Raw genomic sequence first — 20,728 nt, 5'->3', positions numbered from 1 at the left:
CTTAGCTTTAGAGAAACAGGCTTAGCCTAAAAGAGAAACACGTGAATGCTAATTATGTAAATAATTAATGCATTTTAGGGATTGGTTTCTGAAAGGTGGAAAAAAAAAGGATAGTTTAATTCAAAGACCGTCAGAACAGATGACTTCTAGAACTGGAAATATTCTTTCCTTTGAACTGCTTTGAGAGACTGAAAAGCTTTAGCTCTTTATTTTTCATAAGACACTGTGCAGGTAAAAGACTTTGAAGACTACAAAGAATAAAAAAAGTTTGATGTCTCACTCTTCTGTGAGACTGTAGTAGCTGACAAGAGTAGCAACAGCCAGTGCTCTGACCCAGAAGCCACTTCCTTGGCAAATCTGCAGCATGGCACAGTTGCCTGAGTTAGCCTTTTGTGCTGATGAAAATTCAAATACTGCTCAGAAGAAAAAGCCACGGGGAGATCCCACCAGCAGGTGTACCCCTGAGAACACTGGTCTGGCTTCTTTAGCACCGCTTGGGGCAAGAAGCACTCCCCAGCAGCTCCAGAGAACACTTCCTTAATGTTTCCATTAAACCGACAACAGCTTTTCAATCTTTTAGCAACTTCTGTCAAGCTCAACACAAAGTCAAATATGGGCCACGTGTGCACTCTTTATCGCCAATAAGGCAAGGCACATGGAGGGTTACATTAAGAGAAGCACAGCCAGCTGATCAGGTGTGCCAGGCCATCAAGTCCATGCAGTCCAATAAATCTGGTAACCTCTTTCCTCCACCTGGCCAGAGGCAGGGCCCCTCAGTTCCTGGAAGGTGTATTCATTACCTGATCCTTTTTCTGCAAAACAGAAGTTCTTCACTGGGGTCAAAGGCAGTATCTGTCCTCCTGCACTCTCTGGGGAACTGCTCAATAGCAACCAGAGTGGTAATTCTCCTGTATGGGCCTTTTTTGGCCACCAAATTCCTCACATACCCACATTCACATACCCCAGCTTCCACATTCAAGGCATCCCACTGCCCCATGCTCTCCTCATGGTAATGCAGACAGAACCACAGGGTGGCACACAAATGTGCACATGGCACCCTCCCCCTGAGCAGAGCACAGCTCCCTTGCCAGCCTAGATGGTGGCTGGTAGGGAGGAGGAGGAAGACACACTGTCTTTGAATAGCTGGAACTGTTGGGACAGTCTCTCCCCAGCTGACACAGGCCTGCAAGGGTGGGTGGGAGAGAGATTCTCTTTGAATTGATGGAGCAGACTGGCCAATCTACCCAAAGCTGGGGCCTTGATGTCTGGCCAAGTCACCAGCACCAGGTGCTGGCATACAATGACCGTGCTCCATACAAACTTTCACTGCATGGACCACAGGCACTGGATTTCATCCGGGTCTTTAGATGCCTGGTTGTTATCCGGGCTGCTGTAGATCACCTCTACCAATAATTCCCTCAGACACTGGACACTACTCTCAGTAGTTGTCCACTCTTGCCTTAATAGTTTACAAGATCTTTCTCAAGGGGATACTTCTCCTTCACACTCAGCGCAAGCTGCCTCCAGAGGCTGCTGATTTTTGATCCTTTTCCAGTCCTTTTGTTGATGCCCCAGTCCCTTGTGAAGGATCCCAGCTGCTGGGCTTCCTTGCTCTCTAATTCCTGGCTGTTGGCTCCAGTACCACAGCACTGCAGCAGCCAGCTGATAATTAGCTCACCAGGCTGAGGCTGTAATCTTTGTGTGTATCTTGCAGCTTCCTCAGGGATAAGGAGTTGATGATTTCTGGCTTGTTCATGATTTCTTTCCCCTCCTATTCTTGTGACTGTTCTGCTGCACAGCAGGCTGCCTCTCCACTTCCTCCTCCTGCTCCCTCTTGGGAGAAGCTTTCTCCCTGACTGAGGGAATTGACTTCTGCCTCCATTGTTTCCTCTTGACTATAGCGGTAAAGAGTTGAGAGGCTGGTCTCTGGCTTAGCCGTGGTGCTTTTTGTGTGTCTCCAGACCCAGAGACCATCTCTGCCCTCTAAGGGTGCTGAACAGTTCTTGGCAGGCTTAGGCCAGGCCCAGCACCATGTGAGAAGTTGTGTCCCTTTAGCACAGCCAGGGCATCATTTTCTCAAATGCACTGTCACTTTTTCAGGATCCTGCACTTGTTTGGGGGTCAGGTCCCACACCATCAGAGGTAAAAACTGCTCTATATACCTTGCTACCCATGACCACACAGCCTCAGGGCACATTCATGTGTGATATTCCTAAATACTCAATCCTAGGAAAAGCTGGATACAGATTCTTGAGACACACTGATGTGAATATTCTGATTACCCAGGAGTGTTCAAAATACTGAAGTCATTGTAACAAGGTGGAAGGCAACTACCCTGCAGGAGGTGAAGGGGGAGGTGCCATTGTTTCCTCCACAAACTGTCTCTCAGAGGAAAAGGTGTAATTGTTAATTATCTCCACGAGATGGTTCCCAAAGTACTGGGACAGCAGCAACGCAGAGCCCAAATACCAGATTAGGCTCAGAGCCAGTGCTTTCATCATAGCTCTCCAAGGCAAAACACAACCAAGTGCTACACAGCACAGCAAACTGCAGAAGACAAACTCAGCCTTCAACAAGCTCTTGAATCGTCACGTTTACTCTCGAGCATGACAGGGAGTGGGTAAGGGAACAAATAAACCTGCATCAAGGGTGAGTAAGTCAACATCATGAACAGCAATAGCTAAACAGGTATAAGAGGTTCTCTCTAGCACACTCTGGTCAAACATCTTATTATCTTGAGCCCTGTATGTCCCACTCTGGGTACCAAAATGAATTGTGTTGGATGGCAGCTAAGCACCTCAGAGCTGCTCACTCACTGCCCCCCACAGTGGGATGTACTGTAGGCTTTTAGTTCTGTGTAGTCCAAGGATGGATACAGTCTTTCACAGAGGTATTTTCAGGGCTGAGATGAAGCACATCTGGGGTTAGACATGTCCGGCCAAGTTCGATGTGGTACATCCCACCCTCTGTGCCCAGCACAGAGGAACAGGGAGCAGCATTCCTCTCTATCCAGCCAGTGTGAGTGTGAGGCCAGAGGCAGGCAAACAAGAGTTTTTTGGATTTGCATGACTCGCTCCTTAACTAAAATACTGAATGTGCAAAATCATTCAAAGAGTGTTTACAAACAGGTGAGGAGGAACTGAAGGGTATAAAGACAGTCCACTAAGTGCGTTATGATTAAGAGCCTATTTCCACTTGGAATTTCCTAGTGCTTCAGCTCAGTGAGTACGAGTGGGGGCAAGGAGACTCTCAGACCAGAAAGAGCTTTGTACTGAACTACTTCTGTTCCTGGAACAGTTTGAGGCTACAATCCTAAAGGTCAAAAATATTGGGAATTTCAGTGGGAAACTGAAATTGATGCCACCAACAAAAGACACAATTTTAATAGATTCTTCTAAAAATCCCTAACCATTAACAGATGGAGAAGTGTCTCCATACTACCGCAGAGAAGGGCAACAGTAAGAAAATTTGTGGGTTGAATTAAAGACAGTTTAATAGGTACAAGAGGAAAAAATGAAAACAAAACCATGAAAAACAAGCAATGAAAAAGCAATCAATACCAGTCCATTGATGTCCAGACAGTGCCCAAGCAAGAGGCCCCTGGAACATCTCCACTCCCCACCCCCATACTGCTGAGCATGATCTTGTACAGGACAAACTATCTCTGAGGTCAACTGTCCCAGCCCCTTGCCCACAACCAACCCCTCGCTGGGTGTTGGAGTGAGGAGCGGAGGAAGTTTTGGCACTGTGCAAGTACTGCTGAGCACAGCGGGTGAGCAACGCTGTTTTAGTTACCTATCCAAAACATGGCATTGTATAGGATACTACAAAGAAAATTAACTCCATCAGAAGTAAGATGCAGTGGATCAGGGTAACTTTTTAATTTTAATTTGGTTTAAAAAGCAGCTGGGATCTTGTCCTGTATTTTGTGCATCTGTGGAATGGTGTGGCAAATCCATACTGGTGATAAGTTCAGAGGAGCAGCCAACAGGAATGTCTGGTTGAGTAGCTGGGTGACTGAAGTAAATGGTGTGAATGCCTTCCTCAGACCGCAGGCGTCCCTCTCCCTGACCTGCTTTAGAGGTAGGCGGGGACAAGGAACCAAGCGGACAAAAATAAGATCAGAACAGCCCGAAGGTTACACACTGCTCAGAAGCTGTACGAGGTGTGAGCAGTGTATGAGAACACAGCACTGACTAATTCACCCGGAGTCTGACAGACGGGTACAATACTTTGCTTGTAGTTTACCTGGAGGAAACAAGACAACAAAAATTTCTGAAGAATTACAGGCAAATTCCTTAAATATAAGATTACTTAATAATATTGATGAGTGACAACTCATACTGTTTGTTTGGTTTTTTTTAAATTAAGGTTGAATTATTCAGGAGCAATCAGAACATACTGTGGTAAAAATACAAAAAAAAAGTAATTAATTTTTGATGATTACCTTTTATTGGTAACAAGTACAAATAAAAACTTGCACTTGCATGAAAAAATAAATGAGGTGTACATAGTTTTGCATTATGTTTGGTATTTTTTTCACACAGGTGAGGTGAAGTGACTCAGAATATCTCCAGCAACCCGAGCTTTTTGCAGCCCTAAATCATTATGAACCAATTAACACAGATGTAAGACAAAGAAAAGATGATGAATGGCTCTTACTTAATGTAGTATGTAAAAACAAGAGCCAAAGAAAGCTGAAATATGACTCTGGTTGTGTTTAGGTATTTCGTTCAAGCACATTTTTTATTAGGAGAACTTCAGGGAACTTCATGGGTAACTGCCTGGAATAAACCACACTTCTCAGTGTTTCTCTTCTGTCTCCAGCCTCCCTGTTTCAGTAACAACAGTAACTCAGGGAGAAGTGCAAGAGTCTTAGGAAGAAAGAAAATGCCAGGGCAGGCAAGAGAGAAAGTGCAAGTAATAAGGGGTCTGGTGTTGAAGCCATTCTCCAGAACAAAGTGAGTCCTGAGTTCTGGATTCTGCTCCTAAACAAAGATTGTGACTCAAGGTTGCTTATTGTACATGAAATATCATGGTATAAGGTGGGCAGAATGTACACAGAATATTATGTACATTACACAGGGTGTATTTTCAGTATATTTTTAGAGGATAGAGTTTTTATTTATATTTTGCATTTGGTGGAATGCAACACGCCGATCTATGACAAACAAGCTGTGCAACAGGGAGGGAGTGCAGGGGGAAAAGGAGGGAGGAGAGAATTTAACAGAAATAACTCCACTTAGTGTTTGAGTGAGGGATGTAATGAAATCTGTTTGCTGTGCTAGCTGTCTCCAGATTGGGCTGTAATTACACCACAGAAGGAAGAAAGGTAGCTGAGTCTCAATCTAGATCATTTATGTAAACTCAGCCTTCTTGTCAACGGCATTCTCAGATTGCACGTGTGCAAACCACAAAAATCATCTCCTATGAACAAAACAGAGACGGTCTCAAATTGCATGCTTCTGATACACCTTATAAGCTGTCTGTAATTGGACTTGAAAATCCAACCTGCTGAGGTTCAAAACTTCTCTGGTATTTTCTGCATTTTATTCAGTGCAGTGACTACTCACAGAGGAGCATTCCTGCTTCCTTTCTGCCAAGGGCTGATGTCTAGCCTTACAAATTAACATTTATTTGGCTTAAATTAACACAAGTGTCACAAACATAGAAAACTCTTTAGTGTAAGACTCTGTTGAAACAAACTGCTGGATCTGAGGGAGGGATATTCCCTCCCCCAGAGGTGTTGGAAAAACCTCATTCTTTGACCCAGAGCAACATTTTACATAGGCACAGTATAAACTCTAGGCACTCAGTTCCCTTAACAGAGCCAAATTAATATTTGATTAAATATTTTAAAACTCCTACTTACCATGCTTGACACATTTTCTCAGCAAGTTTCTCAAATACAGAACTCATTAGGCACAGGGTAATTTTACATTTGAATGCATAAAAACAGTGTGAGGAGACATGACTGCTCATAGACACAGAGGGATTTTCCCCCATTAATCCGCCAAACTGCCCTTCCCCTTGGATAAGGGTATGTTAATTCCCGGCTTCTCTCTGGGCAGGTTTGAGCGGGTTTCTTGTGACACCTGGATCTTCACGCCCTTCCATCCCTCCCTCTCTCTATCCCTCCCTCTGGCAGGAAAACCACCGGCCTCCGCCCTGGCGCCGTCCCCGCTGGTGCCCAATCAATACCGACTTATTTCCTGTCCATTTGCTGAGGTCACGGAAACGGGACTCATTAATTATTTCTACCGGTGCAGCCTCAAGTGCGCTTCTGGCACGACAAGCGAAAACCGTCTGTGACCTTTTTTCTTTCCTCTCCCGAATTTTGCTGCTGGCGGCGGCAGCGAGTGCACGTTCCTCTGCCGGGATGGGATGAGGTGATCAGAGGTGTGAGGCAGCACTGGTGTCCACCTGTGGAGGGAGAGATGCTCCTCCCGGAGCGGCAGGTCAGGGAAGCCTGGTCACGGCGTAGACAATGTTGGCCAAGGCGTCCCTGGCCTCCGAGGGAGGGAATCGCTCCAGGGCTGCCAGTGCTCTGTTTCCGTGGCAGCGGCAGAGGTCGATGGCAGATGTCACACCTTTGCCAGCCTTGATCGCTTCCTGCAGCTGTTGGAAAACACAGGCACATCGGTGTGGGGGGGTTCCAGCAGTGCACAGTTATCTCTAGGAGCACAGGGCTTCCACTGCCTCTTCCCGAGGTAAAGGCAAAGCCAAAGCCATCATACAAAGCCCTTAAATCCTCTCAGCTGCTCTGTTTAGCTCCCCACTACAGTGAAACTGTGCATAATTTAAACTACACCACCTGTTACTTCATCACCTGAAAGATGCTGGCTCTCCAAAGGGCACACTTAAACTAAAAAAAAAAAAAAATAATTAAATTTTCGAAGTATCTGAGCATTTCATACCTCAGCCACTGCCTGAGAGCTTTTGTGCAGAACTGGCAAACCAGCCATTCACTCACACTCCGGTTTCCTGCAGTAAAAACCTGCATTTTATGAACACCCATTCCATCCCCTGCTTTCAGAAATCAGCACAGATGACACAGGTGGAATGACTGTATTTTGTAATAGGGGTTTCTATTTATAGACCGTGTGATTACACTGGTCACAGTGGACAAAAGCAAATTTTGTCAGTAAAATGTGGTAAACCATCACACTGAACTCACACGAACTCCATCTTACCAGTAAGGCTACGGAATTTGACAAAGGCTTGATGATACACCATATGAGAAAGAAAATACTTTCATGGAATAACTGACATTTCACAGCAAGTTGCTGGAAAGATTTGGCACCTAAAAAACTTGGGTAAATGATGGGTTAAATTTCCTATGAAATAATACAAACAAAATTGACAAAACAAAACATGTTCGTTTCCCCATACCTGAACTTAGCAGAAGCTCTAAATAGCTCTTATTAAGGGCTTTTTTATTTTTAATTAGTAGTTTTTCTTGAACAGCATCATGAGACTGACACGAAACACATTTTCTACTCTAAAATACAGCCTGATGCCTCATGCCAGAGCCTGGGAACAACGGTCTGGTGGATATTTGGGTTTTGATTCTTCCAAAAGCATTACAGCATTTCATGATCTTTAACACACCCCACCTGGCTTTCACAACTGTCTTACTGCACTGCACCAGCTTTTTAAAAAAATGGCTTATCTTGGATACAGGTACCTACAGTAACAAACTATAGAGGGAAGTTTCCTAAGGCATGTTTTCCATCAATAAACAGCTCAGTGCCCAAAATATTTTGAAAATACATCAGTATCACCTTACCTATCTAGTTTAAATCATACACACACACACACGCATATATATATATATAAATCCTAGATATGACCAAATTGTAAGTCACCCACTTTCTATACTACTTGCATTCATACAGAATGAACGATGCTTCTTATCTGAAAGTGGATTCATTATCTGTATTTAAAGATGAAATTAGCTGAAAGCATATTACAGCACTTGAGTGTTTAAGTCCCAATTCATAAAAATTTTATTCTCCTCTTCAGCTGGAATCTGCCTGCACTGTGTGCTGGAAAGGAACTTGCCCTGAGGCATAAATGCATCACATAGCTAATTCAACATGTCTTCTAATGAGTGAGAATCAGCCATATTTCCAGGGCTCTGCAGCAAAGGTGAGGATAGGTGAGATGAGGTGCTCTAGCAGCGTGCAAAGGTGTCCCTTCCCCCTTCTTTGAGGCACAACCTTGTGGGATAGTAGAACCCACACATCTTGAGGCAAACTCTGCTGATTTGCTAAAGCTTATTAAAAAGGATTAGCATAGCTTCTAATATTCATGGCAGTATATATTGGGATGTAAACAGGAAAGAAAATCCTAGAAAGTCTTCAAATTGGTCAAAAGCCAGAGGAGCTTAGCTTAGGCATGTATGTGCTCACATATATGTACCATGACTTAGTTGAAAGAGCAGAGTCTGGGAAGGGGGAGAATCCTTACACAAGGACACAATCCATTTACACGCTTGTCTTGTGTAAGCCCTCAGACACACACACTGCTTTGAAGCCAATACAATCACAAAGCTCGTGTCAAACTATAGGCAGAGGAATCACTACACAAAAATCAGCCTAATCCACTGTTAAATGTTTCCCAGCAAAGTTCAAGGAACATCGAAATGGAAATACCTGCTTATATGGCAAGCTCCTTCCCCAGCTTTTCAGTTAGAGATCATCCTACGTAATGAACAATTTATAGCCCTCAAAAACGTACCTGTTTTATATTCCACTTGCAGAAGCAGCTGGTCAACTCAAATAAGCACACACAGAGGCAAACCAGTCTGAACTAACCAGACTGCATGCTACCTCTATCTCAGCTGGGGTTGTACAAGGGAAAAAAAAAGTAGAAATTTGGCTTTTTGTAGTGGGATAGTTATTAAAGAAATAGAGGAAATAACTCCTTAAGAAACCAGGCTTCAGTAGCCCTGCTGTATGGAAAAGCCCCCTAATTTAAGTCTTAAGTTGTATTACAGTTACATTTTCAGACTCTCTCTCAAATTTTGAGCTTCAATAATTTTATGTAATGAACTTCACAAACTAAGGATGCAGAAGAAAAAAAGAAATCAGTGTATCCAGTATAGATGTATTATTTTAAAATTTGGAAAGGAACAGCTAATTTTTGCAGCAAATGAACAGAAAAGCAAAATTAACTGCTTTTATTTTTTACTTTATAAACTTTATTTAAGCTGCCTCATTAATTTCTTCTAAATATAAGAATCTGCTCTTTTAGTCTCTACTTATATGGCATATTTAATTTTGTGCATATTTTCACTTGCAGGAACAATTTAATCCACACAATCTTCTTCAGAATGATATTCAGTAATTAAAACTGAATACAAGTCAAAACACAGATTGCTTAGCTATACTTTTCTCCAGTTGAACTGCTAGATATGCTGGAATACCGCATTTTTACTTTTAAGCTTTTGTTCAGACCATTGCCATTAAAGCTGTACTTCATTCTAGAAGTGCCAAGACTCTGAAAAAACCACCAACTGGGTTTTGGTTATTTAAATTCAGCTTAAAGAATAGTCTTGCAATAGCACAGCCAAGTTTAGGCTCAGATGAGACGTGATCTCCTCCACAACATATCTGCACTGCTTTGCAATCTGCGCCCTTGCAGATACAAAAAACTTAACTGAGCAAACCCACACTGGCTCTGCTTTGAGCGAGAGGCTGCACCAGACATCACCCAGAGGTCCCTTCCAACTTCAATTACTGTATGATTCTGTGAATAGAGTTCAAAGTACCATGTTTCCCAGTCTGTTTGTTTTAAAAAGGCAAAGAGAGGATTTCTCATCCATACCACAGAAATGAAGGATTTGCCTTTCAGACCAACTGCTCTGGATTGCTGTTGGACAGAACAGCTAGTCTGAGGGCAGCAAGAGGTCAAAGAGGCAAGCTAGGAACTGCTGGATTTGGAGACTGAAGAACTAAAGGAGTCAAAAACTAAGCAGGTGTTCAAGTACAAAGTCAACTGATTTCAAATCTTCTCTGTTGAGACATTTCTGCTTCATGAGCCAAAGGAAAGAAGATTCCTTTCACACAGTACTACCTGTAGGGAGCAACAAACCAGGGGCAGGGTGGGGCGGGGTAGGAAGACTCATTGAATACGTGGTGAATATTTTCAATGTAATAGACTTTAAATGCAATGGGAGAAAGAGAACACTGAAATTCCTGATTTTTTTTCCATAGTCCAACCTAGGGTTAATTACTTCAATGGCAAAATATCAAAAGTAACTTCAGATTTCTTTGATGTTGTTTTAGAAGGATGATCCTAAACCAGATAATTTGTTATATACTGCAATCTTTGAATATCACGCATTCTTTGTGATCCTGAAGCGAGCTAAAACATTTTGTGTTTCTGAAACGCACAGTACTTGCTGAAACAAAAAGAAACCCCAAACCCCAAAATCTAAATTGATCTGTGGCTGAGTGACTGAATAATGCTGTAAGCGCCTGCAGTGTTCTGCACTGGCTTTTCTAAATTTGTTTTCCCTTTTGTGGGAACAGCATGCTCAATAACCACTGGTGTTTTAGACTGCTGAAATGTTACCTTAAAAAAGTATCAACATATTTCATAGGTAGTAGATCAATATTGTCCATTTTTTCCTTTGTTTTATAAAGAAGTACTTTGGAATGTTTCAGCATCCATTCTTGTGGCTGGATATAGGGTTGAGCTCTTCCTTCTCAAAAAAACACCAGACAATCATTTATTTACATCACTTCACAGCATCATAGGATTTAAATTTATTTTTTTAAAAATCTTTGTTGGCTATATGCAGCATGATATGCCAGCTGAAACTAGGACAGTATTTTTCAAATATTTTCTGAGAAACTGTTTCTGTACAAAAGGTAAAGAAATGCATCTTCAAAGGGCCCAAACGCCCTGCAGAAGCCTCCATTAGTAGAGTAGAATTTATTTTCTTTATTCATCTGACAAACAGAAAAATTTTCTTTTTACTTCAAACTGAAACCCACACTATAAATAGGGTGAGACCAAATGTGGGGAGGGCTGTCCCCAACAGGAGAGGAAAGATGGCCTGCTTACAGGGAACACTGCTGTTACACAGCTCTTAGAATACTCTTTGCCAAAAAATCACAAACCATCCTGAGACACTGATTGATTGTACAGACTCTTTGTTATTTTAGAAGGGACATCAATGCCTTTCCATGTCTTTCACAATGAACTTAGCAAGACCCACTAGCTTTTAAATCTAAACAATGGCAGTTGTGCAGACTCTTTACCAAAAAGCGTAATTTTCTTAAATCCCACTACTGCAAATAGTGATTGTTAATTGTCATTTTAGCATACACAAGCAATCAACTTGGTATTTATGTTAAAACATGCGATGATTATTTGCTTTAATGAAACAAAAGTTATGCTGGATTCTCATCCCAAGGAAGTGGGAAAATACCCACTGACTACAAACAAAGATGCAAGTGATTGTTGGTACTGGATGTACACCTTGATAATTCAGATATTAATTCCAAAAAATAAGAAAATTGTTTAATCTGAATGGTCTTGGATGCTTTTGCAATACTACTAACACATCTAAAAAACCCCATCTTCATTAAATCACTGACTATGCTGTGGGTTTTATTATACATAACAAAAGGAACTAACAGCAGTGGTTGCTCCAAAACAAACAAGACAAATCTTCATGCAAAACCAACCCGGGTCATAAGCATCCACAAACAACAACCCTCTGTTTTTAACTGTTTGCTGCATTTCAGGAGCAAGAGAGTGAACAGTCTGTGGCCTACAGTCATGACACACCTCATGACGATTCCCTGGCATGTAAACAAAGCCACGGGATGAGGGTCCCTTACACCTCGGGGCGGCAGAGCCGCAGCCAGCACTGCACAGGATGGCTGCACTCGCCATGGCAGTGAGCAGTGGGGTGGGCAAGGGCACAACTGGCTGGCACAACTGGATGGCACCGTGCTACTGTTATTTATTAGCAGCATGGCAGTAGAGCACTGCTGAGAAACCTCCTTGTAACCACATATGACCTTTCCCATTCTTCTTCTCTCTTTCCTACCATATGGGAAGTCAAGCCTTTAGTGCCATGCAGTGTGAACAGCTGGATCTACCCCATCCTGACTCATGCTCTTCCAGCACTGTACAAACTCTGCTCCTGGAGTTGATGTAGTGCACAATACTTCATATACAAACCAAGAAAGTATGTCACAGCATACTGTGCCACACTGTGCCATACTTCCTATGCCAGTTTGGATGAAAGGCCTCTATAACAGACAGCAGAGCAAATGGTCAGGGGTACAGTAAAAAAAAAAATTAAGTTTTGCTACATCCTCTCTCACTTGACTTAATTTATCTTTCCTGAATATTGCATTTAGAAAAGTAACAAATAATTGCATAGCATTGTCATCAGCTACAAAATACCGGATTTGTTTCTTTATTTAGTATTAGGTTATCATTTTTCTAGAGCCTTGGCCAGAAAACAAGAATTATTTCTAGCTTACTCATTTCTGCTGCTAGTTATGCCTCTGTTACACTTCTTTAACAAGCCTGTATAATGCCAAGCACCATTAAGGCCTCGACTTTTAGCAGACAGTTTTTAATCAATATTATCAAGTGGTAACAATTAAATTAAGAATCTCAGGTTGTTGTTTGAGAATTACACAGCTTGTATCTTGCAGCTTGCATGCAAGGTAGATGTAAAATGGACAAAAGCTTTTTGATTTTAAGAAGTCTGAGATTTTTGCCACATACAAATGAGGGGGACAAGAAAGTTGCTGTTTCTTTCAATGCACACATGAAATTTGTTCCTGACATTAAATCAGTAGTTTTCCTTTTGTTATCTGAGAAACACCACTAAAACAGCTGAAACACTTTTTTCATCTCTGGAAGAGACTTTCAAACACCACAATGATGGATCAATAATTTGTCTGGATGTGGTGTGATGGTACAGGAAAAAACAGGGTGAAACACTCTGATTCTAATGTGAGAGAATATATTCAGAAACACAGACCTTAATCTTTTTGTGATATCAAAACCCTTCCGATAAGAAGATTGAGCAAAGCAGGGAGGAAAAAAAATCTAAAAAATTTTGCAGAACATAGTGACCTTATTTACAAGACAGTCTCAAACGTTATTAAATTAATAGAAAGCATTTCACTTCTATATTTGTGTCAGAGACCTCATTAAACTTGCTGGTACAATAAAAGTATTTTTTTATCAGTGAAAAAAATCAGAGGTACCATTTCAATATAAAATCCATCAAAAGAACCATTCAAAATTCTTAAGCAGCCTCAAAATTGAAATAAGACTTTTTGCCTTTTAAGGAGGCATGTTAAACGTGCGGATCTCAATTTCTCAAATTTACCTTCATTATTTTAACTGAAAATGCAGCAAGCAAGGTAAAACTTTCTTAAGTGAGCTATACAGCTAACAACTTTTGTATACATATATTTATGAGTTTAACTAAAGGAACAATATTTTTATCTCAACTAAGTGGCACACTGAAGTTGATAATAAAAACTAAGAGAAGAAAAATAATCAAAATTTTCAGAAGTTCTACAGCTAGTTTTGGTGATCTTTGCTTTTACAAAATTAAAAAGGAGAGGAAAGAGAAACAAGCTCCCAGATTTGATTAAGAACGTTAAAGTAACTGTATCAACTGAATAGAAAGATGAGAAGGGACTGTGATGCTGAGAAGAAAAGACTGAGCAATGTGCAAAGCACCGACTCTATTGATGCAGGAGAAAAGACAACATGACAAAAAGCAAAAAAATAAATACTAATTTGTACAGCAAAACATGCCCTCTAATTGGCTGTGTGCAAATGCTGGTGAAGTTATTCTGCTCGGGACAGCTACAGGTTCCTGAGTTCATTTAGCATGGATATAACTAATGACCACTTTTACTTTAAACCAACAAACAGAGAAAAGAGGGATGTGATAGCCTAAGTTTTTGAAACTGACTTCTAAAAAAACCCCAAAAACTGATTGCTGTTTGAACTCACAAAAATCATACAGTAACTATCGTTACTAAACTCATAATACCTTTGGCTTGTGCAAGAGATACCCAAAGATAGCAAAAATCATGTGCTTTCTGACAGAAGTCAATTGCTCAAAATATAAAACCAGAAGGGCTTTCTCTTCTTCTTTACTGTTTATTCAAGTGTCCAAGTTGCCTAAGCATATTCTAAGTTTTTTAATTCCATGTGAAGGATCCAAGAAACGAAAAAATTTCATTCAAAATACAGAATACTCTGAAAAATGTTTAATTTAGTTAAGCAAATTTAGATGCTTTTCTTTCCCCTTTGCCTTTTTTTTTTTGGTCAAAGTATGGAAATGACACTATGTGGACCACAATTTTAACAATTAAAAGAACAAAACCCATTCTGAAATAGCAAAAATAAGTAACCTATCTTAAATATTCACAGGAGTTTCCCCAAGACACATCTGAAAAATAAATTTGGTGCTCTCAGTGGTGATTTAGAAGAAAGAAAACTGATACAACTGTGACTGTTGTAGAGAAAAACCTAAAAGCACAATGATTTTAAATAGCAAAGTAAGGTTGAGATCCTGCTTATGTTCTAAGAGGAAGGAAGGGCAGAGAGGTTTTTTAATAATCCGAATTGCAATTTTTCTTAATACAGAATAATTACAGTAATCTGACCCGTACTTGTGTGTTAGCCTTCCATATGAGCAGCAACCAGCCAGAGCTGTAACACTCATCAGGCCTCACTTCAAGAAGCAATTCTCAATCGTGCATGCTCAGTAATTTATAAATTATTTCCCACCAATGCTGGAGACAACTGACTGGACTTCATGATCTACTTAAGACTCAGAACAAGTCAGGCTCATGCTCACTGAGCTGGGGACACAATGTCATCTTCTCTCTCCAACACGAGCATGCTGTGCCCCAGTATTTAACCAGGGGAACCTTGTCAGCCATCTCCTGCAGCCCTTTAAGAGTTTTAATGTGTCCCAGTTACTTGTAGTAGTTAAGCTACTTAGTTCAGGTCTGCCTTTATGATAGAGAAGTAGCAAATACAGCACTGTAAAGCTCAAAGTTGTAATGGGGACCGCAAGAAACCAAATTATTGTAGAACACGTGTATGTGTATATTTTTTTAAGAGATGGCATGGAACTAAGGTGAGATTAAAAAAAAAAATTAGCAGTGTACTCTACCAACAGAGAGAGACCACTGATAAGATCTAACCCGCGAATGACTCCAGGAAAAAAAAGACTGCAAAAGCCATCAGAAGCCTGGTCTGAAAATCGAGTTTGAGGAAGTAAATGAGAGAAATGAGAGTAAAAATGATTATTCAATAACTACATTATTAAATTACTATTTTTAGATACATTATTAAAATACGATTATTAAATAGCTACATTTTATAGTTACAGTACAGCTGTCTCTTTGCGGCTTCTTAAAATCAAAAAATTGCACGAGCCATTCTCCCTCCCTTCATATCCACACACTCAACTTACAACCTAGCTTTAATAAGGAAGTTTCTCTCACCTGTCAAAAATATCCTTGAAAATATTTTAAAAAATATTAAAAATGAGATATAAATGTAATTTACCAACCTTCTTATAGTCCATGATGTTTCCTTTTCCTTGTGCCTTAAAAAGAAAGAGATTTTCTATCAGACACTACATACTACAAACTAGAGCTGCAAGAATAAAGAATGCTATTAAATGAGCTACTACTTTAAACATAACTTACTTTCTTTAGGAATCTGATACAGAAAACCCTAAAATACAACCAAACGTGTTACCAGCTTACACAACATGGTTCTGTTTCAGATGAGAGCTGCAGATACTCAGTGTAATTTTTAGGCTTTTTTAGTATGACTTGTAGTTAAACATTTGGTGAATCCAAAATGTTTTGGTCTTAAGAAATCTTGCTGTTTGCATTAATTAATCTCTCCCCTGAGATTCTGAAATAAGCCATACTTCCTATCAGCAACAACAGGATTTACTTTCTTTAAAGAGAACTCTCTGAATATCTATACTGACTTCCATGAGGCAATAGTCTAGAGCTCTCAAAAGGGGCTGTTGGATCCTGCCAGAGCTGTTACACCCAGGTTAGAGGTGCTTCTGATTTGGATTTAAGTATCAGCATCACCCTTTGAGTAAGTGAGAGATAAATACAACCTGTAACTCCTAACATATTCAGGGAGAAATACAAATAAATTTTAAATTTCTTCTTGCCCAGATGCAGACAAATATGCAGTCCAACTTCTTGAATTTTTTCACAGAATGATGTAGAAGAGAAGACGTCTTTCTCACTCAGTGGCAGCGCTCTGCAAGAACCAGAGGATTTCCACTTAACCAACCTGAAAATCCTTCCCCGAGATCAGATACAGATGTGCCATTATCACTTCATCCAACTCCAGCTCTTCTCCTTCCAGGCACATTGAGGGGGGAAAAAAAAAATCACCTGTTTCTTTCCCTCTAGCTTCCTCAAGGGAAGACCCCAAACCTCACTTCATCTGCAATGTGTCTCCTGAAAAGATGTAGATTAGGACCACTACCTCTCCATGTCCTTTGTGGGAACTTCAGAGATCAGCCAAAAGAGCAGACCAGCTGGGATAAGGAGAAGAGCTGAGGCCTGCACTAAAGAGGAACACTATGTGGCAAGCACAGCTTTAAAGAGATGATGCCAAGCTGGCCCGGACTTGGAATACGAAATAATTTTTGTAAGGGAGGAAAAATAAAAGAGAGAAACAACCTGATGAGATACTAAGCAAACAGAACATGAAGGAGAACTGTAGATAACAGAACTGATTCTTCTGAAGGAGAAAGGGGACTGATCCACAAAACCCCTTTGCTTCTCTCTTTAGTCTTCTCAAGAGCCAGCTTTTCTGGAATGCATATTAAGAAAACAGCCTGATAGCATTTGGGAGTAGCAAACCCACTGCCAATAACTGCTTCCTTATTTGTATATTCCAATCTTCTTTGATTTGCCAACTTTTATTCACCTGATTGGATCTAACAGCTTCTTCAAAATATACCCAGTAGTTATACTGTATATTAGAACACACCAGAAGCATGTTCCTTAACAAGTGATTGCCTACATGCAGATTCACACCGCAGCAGAGAATCTGACAACGTGTTTGAGGAAGATGCTTTTCAGCCGCAGCAATACCAGGAAAGGTGTGCTCAGTGTGCCTCCTCCTGTGCTGCATAATGTTCTCATTACCAACAGCAAGAATATTTTCTCATGATCTGCTCCTGCCAAGCATTCAAGTCAATGGCTGTTGTGCTTCTCCATGCAGCAACCTCATCCAGTCTCCTAAGCCTTCTTTACTACAACTGCACCATTGCTTTTTTTCTTTTTTTATCCTCACAGTAGTAGTTTGGCTCTGACTTTTTTCTGACCTTCATCTCACACACACAGATGTTTTTTTACCTTTTACATCAGACTTGCTCAACTGGTTAAGCTTCTGACAGGGCCTGAGTGCACAGCATGTGCTTTATCTATTAAAACCATACAAATGGCCCAGAGGCTGTCTGGGGCATAGGGATCATGAAATTATAGAGTTTTCAATATTTGGTGAAATAAGGAGGGGCATCAATAAAACTTTCACACTAGACTTCCAGAAGGCAGACTTTGGCCTGTTCAGGAAACTTATTTGGAGAGTTCCTTGGGAAGCAGCCCTTAAAAACAAGGGAGTCCAGGAAGGGTGGGCGTGCTTCAAAACAGAGATCTTGAGGGCACAGGAACAGACTGTCCCTGTGTGCTGAAAGATGAGTCGACGAGGCAAATGTCCAGCCTGGACGGGCAAGGAGCTTTTGAAGGAACTAAGGAATAAAAAGAGGATGTATCATCTTTGGAAGGAGGGTCAGGTATCTCAGGAAGTATTTAAGGGGGTTGTTAAGGCATGTAGAAAAAAAATTGGAGAGGCTGAAGCTCAGTTAGAACTTAATTTGGCAACTTTTGTGAAGGATAATAAAAAATGTTTTTACAAATACATTAACAGCAAAAGGAAGGGCAAGAACAACCTTGGTTCTCTACCAGACGTGGGAGGGAATTCAGTGACTGCAGATGGGGATAAGATGGAGGTGTTTAACGCCTTCTTTGCCATGGTCTTTTTCAGAAAGATGGTTTGTCCTCAGGACAACTGTCCTCCTGGGCTGGTAGATGGTGTCAGGGAGCAGGATGGTCCCCCGTTATCCAGGAGGAGACAGTCAGAGAACTGCTGAGCCGCTTGGATGTTCATAAATCTGTGGGACCAGATGGGATCCATCCCAGGGTGATGAGGGAGCTGGCAGATGAGCTTGCAAAGCCACTCTCCATCATTTACCAACAGTCCTGGCTCACTGGTGAGGCTCCAGATGACTGGAAGCTGGCCAGTGTGATGCCCATCCACAAGAAGGGTAGGAAAGAGGATCCTGGAAATTATAGGCCAGTCAGTCTGACCTCAGTACCCAGCAAGGTAATGGAGCAGTTTATATTGAGTGCCATCACTACAGGATGGCCGGGGGATCAGACCCAGCCAGCATGGGTTTAGGAGGGGCAGGTCGTGTCTGACCAACCTGATCTCCTTTTATGACCAGGTGACCCACCTGGTGGATGTGGGAAAGGCTGTGGATGTTGTCTATTTGGACTTCAGCAAAGCCTTTGACAGTCTCCCACAGTGAACTCCTGGAAAAGCTGGCAGCCCATGGCTTGGACAGGTGCACTCTTTGCTGGGTTAAGAACTGGCTGGATGGCCGGGCCCAGAGAGTGCTGGTGAATGGTGCTGCATCCAGCTGGCGGCCAGTGACCAGTGGTGTCCCTCAGGGGTCTGTACTGGGACCAGTTCTGTTCAATATTTTCATTGATGACATGGATGAGGGTATTGAGTCTTTCATTAGTAAATTTGTGGATGACACCAAGCTGGGAGCATGTGTCGATCTACTGGAAGGTAGGAGAGCTTTGCAGAGAGACCTGGAACAGTTGGATGGATGGGCAGAGTCCAATAGGATGAAGTTTAACAAGTCCAGGTGCCCAGTCCTGCATTTTGGCCACAATAACCCCCTGCAACGCTATAGGCTGGGGACAGTGTGGCTGGACAGTGCCCAGGCAGAAAGGGACCTGGGGGTACTGGTCAACAGCCAACAGACCATGAGCCAGCAGTGTGCCCTGGTGGCCAAGAAGGCCAATGGCATCCTGGTATCAAAAACTGTGTGACCAGCAGGACGAGGGAAGTTATTCTTCCCTTGTACTCAGCCACTGGTGAGGCCACACCTCAAGTACTGTGTCCAGTTCTGGGCCCCTCAGCTCAAGAAGGACGTTGAGACACTTGAACTTGTCCAAAGGAGGGCAGCAAGGCTGGTGAGGGGCTTGGAACACAAACCCTGTGAGGAACGACTGAGGGAGCTGGGGTTGTTTAGCCTGGAGAAAAGGAGACTCAGAGGTGACCTTTTCACTCTCTACAACTCCCTGAAAGGTGGCTGTGGTCAGGTGGGGGTTGGTCTCCTTTTCCAGCCAACAACTGACAGAACAAGAGGACACAGTCTTAAGCTGTGCCAAGGGAAATTTAGGCTGGATGTTAGGAAAAAGTTTTTTACTGAAAGAGTGATAAAGAACCGGAATCGTCTGCCTGGGGAGGTGGTGGAGTCACCATCCCTGGATGTGTTTAAAAAAAGATCAGATGTGGCACTCAGTGCCATGGTTTAGCTGAGGTGGTGCTAGGACATGGGTTGGACTCAGTGATCTTGAAGGTCTCTTCCAACCTGGCATTCTGTGACTCTATGAAATTACATTGCACGAGAGGGTGGCTTATGAGTGTACCCTTATGGGCACTGCCAACATGAGAAAGTTTCTGGTTTGAGTGCTTGGCCTACACTGAATACATAGTGAATGTGACTGTGGATGATATCTCAAAGAGCTTGTAGTTAATCAAAGATAATCTTCCTTTCTAAACCAACACAAGTCAAGAAAGGCTCCTGGACTAGGTGTTCCACATTGTAGTTGGTAGTAGTGGTAGCACGGTAAATACCATGTATAAAGTATATATGTGTATGTATAAAAATAAATGTATGAAGTACAATAGTACTAGTAGATAGCAAATACTTTTGCGTAGTACATGTCACTTGGCACCCCCACCCCCTTCACCGAGAACTGCTTCATTGTTTCTATAATGCCCATTTTTGGTATGAAAATTTAGTAAGTAGACAGACGGCACTCCTGGAGTCCTGCAACCTCCTCTAGATTCTGCAGATGGGAAATGGTTTCAAAGCTTTTATACACTGTGCTGTGGAAATGCCATTATTCTCCAGTTGCAATAATCCAAATCCATTTACATTCGACTTGTATATAAGCCTTCTTTTGTTACTGCTGAATTCCAAAATTCCTCATCAGGCACTACCAGTGATTAGGAACTATGAACTACTCAGCTACCAGTCCCTAATTTCAAAGTGACAATAGCTTTGCTTTATTTTAAGATTTCCCCCCCATTCCATACCACTCTGATACTGTAGATTCTGCATACACCTCCCAAAATTTCACAGCTGAAGAGACCACACCTCTTGTTTGCAGTATGTGAAGGCAGGTTAGAACGCAGAACTAGGCAGAGGTTTAGACTCCACATCCTGTACCTGATTCCTGCTTTCAAACCAGCAAGGAAAGGAACCATCGGCAAGCACATCTTGAATGAATATGCTTGCACAGAGCCAGCTTCTTATTGAAGGCAGCAGCCTTTCTAACAAACTGTATAACAACAGGCATGAATTTCC

The 20,728-nt window shown here is 41.8% G+C and overlaps 1 protein-coding gene across 1 annotated transcript in view; it reads right to left on the bottom strand.

Moving 5' to 3' along the window:
* Positions 1–3,354: 3,354 nt before the first annotated feature.
* The window catches only part of PDSS2 (decaprenyl diphosphate synthase subunit 2), a 118,576-nt gene continuing 101,202 nt past the window's right edge, over positions 3,355–20,728 (bottom strand). Inside the window, exons 7-8 of the mRNA XM_082277026.1 lie at positions 15,590–15,625; positions 3,355–6,618 (exon numbers count right to left, since the gene is read on the bottom strand). Of these exons, the coding sequence (XP_082133152.1) occupies positions 6,460–6,618; positions 15,590–15,625 (195 nt within the window). The 3' untranslated portion in view covers positions 3,355–6,459. The remainder of the gene's footprint in view (positions 6,619–15,589; positions 15,626–20,728) is intronic.

Source organism: Coloeus monedula, assembly GCF_965178545.1.
Source record: "Coloeus monedula genome assembly, chromosome: 2".
Lineage (NCBI taxonomy): Eukaryota > Metazoa > Chordata > Aves > Passeriformes > Corvidae > Coloeus > Coloeus monedula.
The sequence above is the reverse complement of the archived record's forward strand: the minus strand, read 5'-3'. Positions and strand labels throughout refer to the sequence as shown.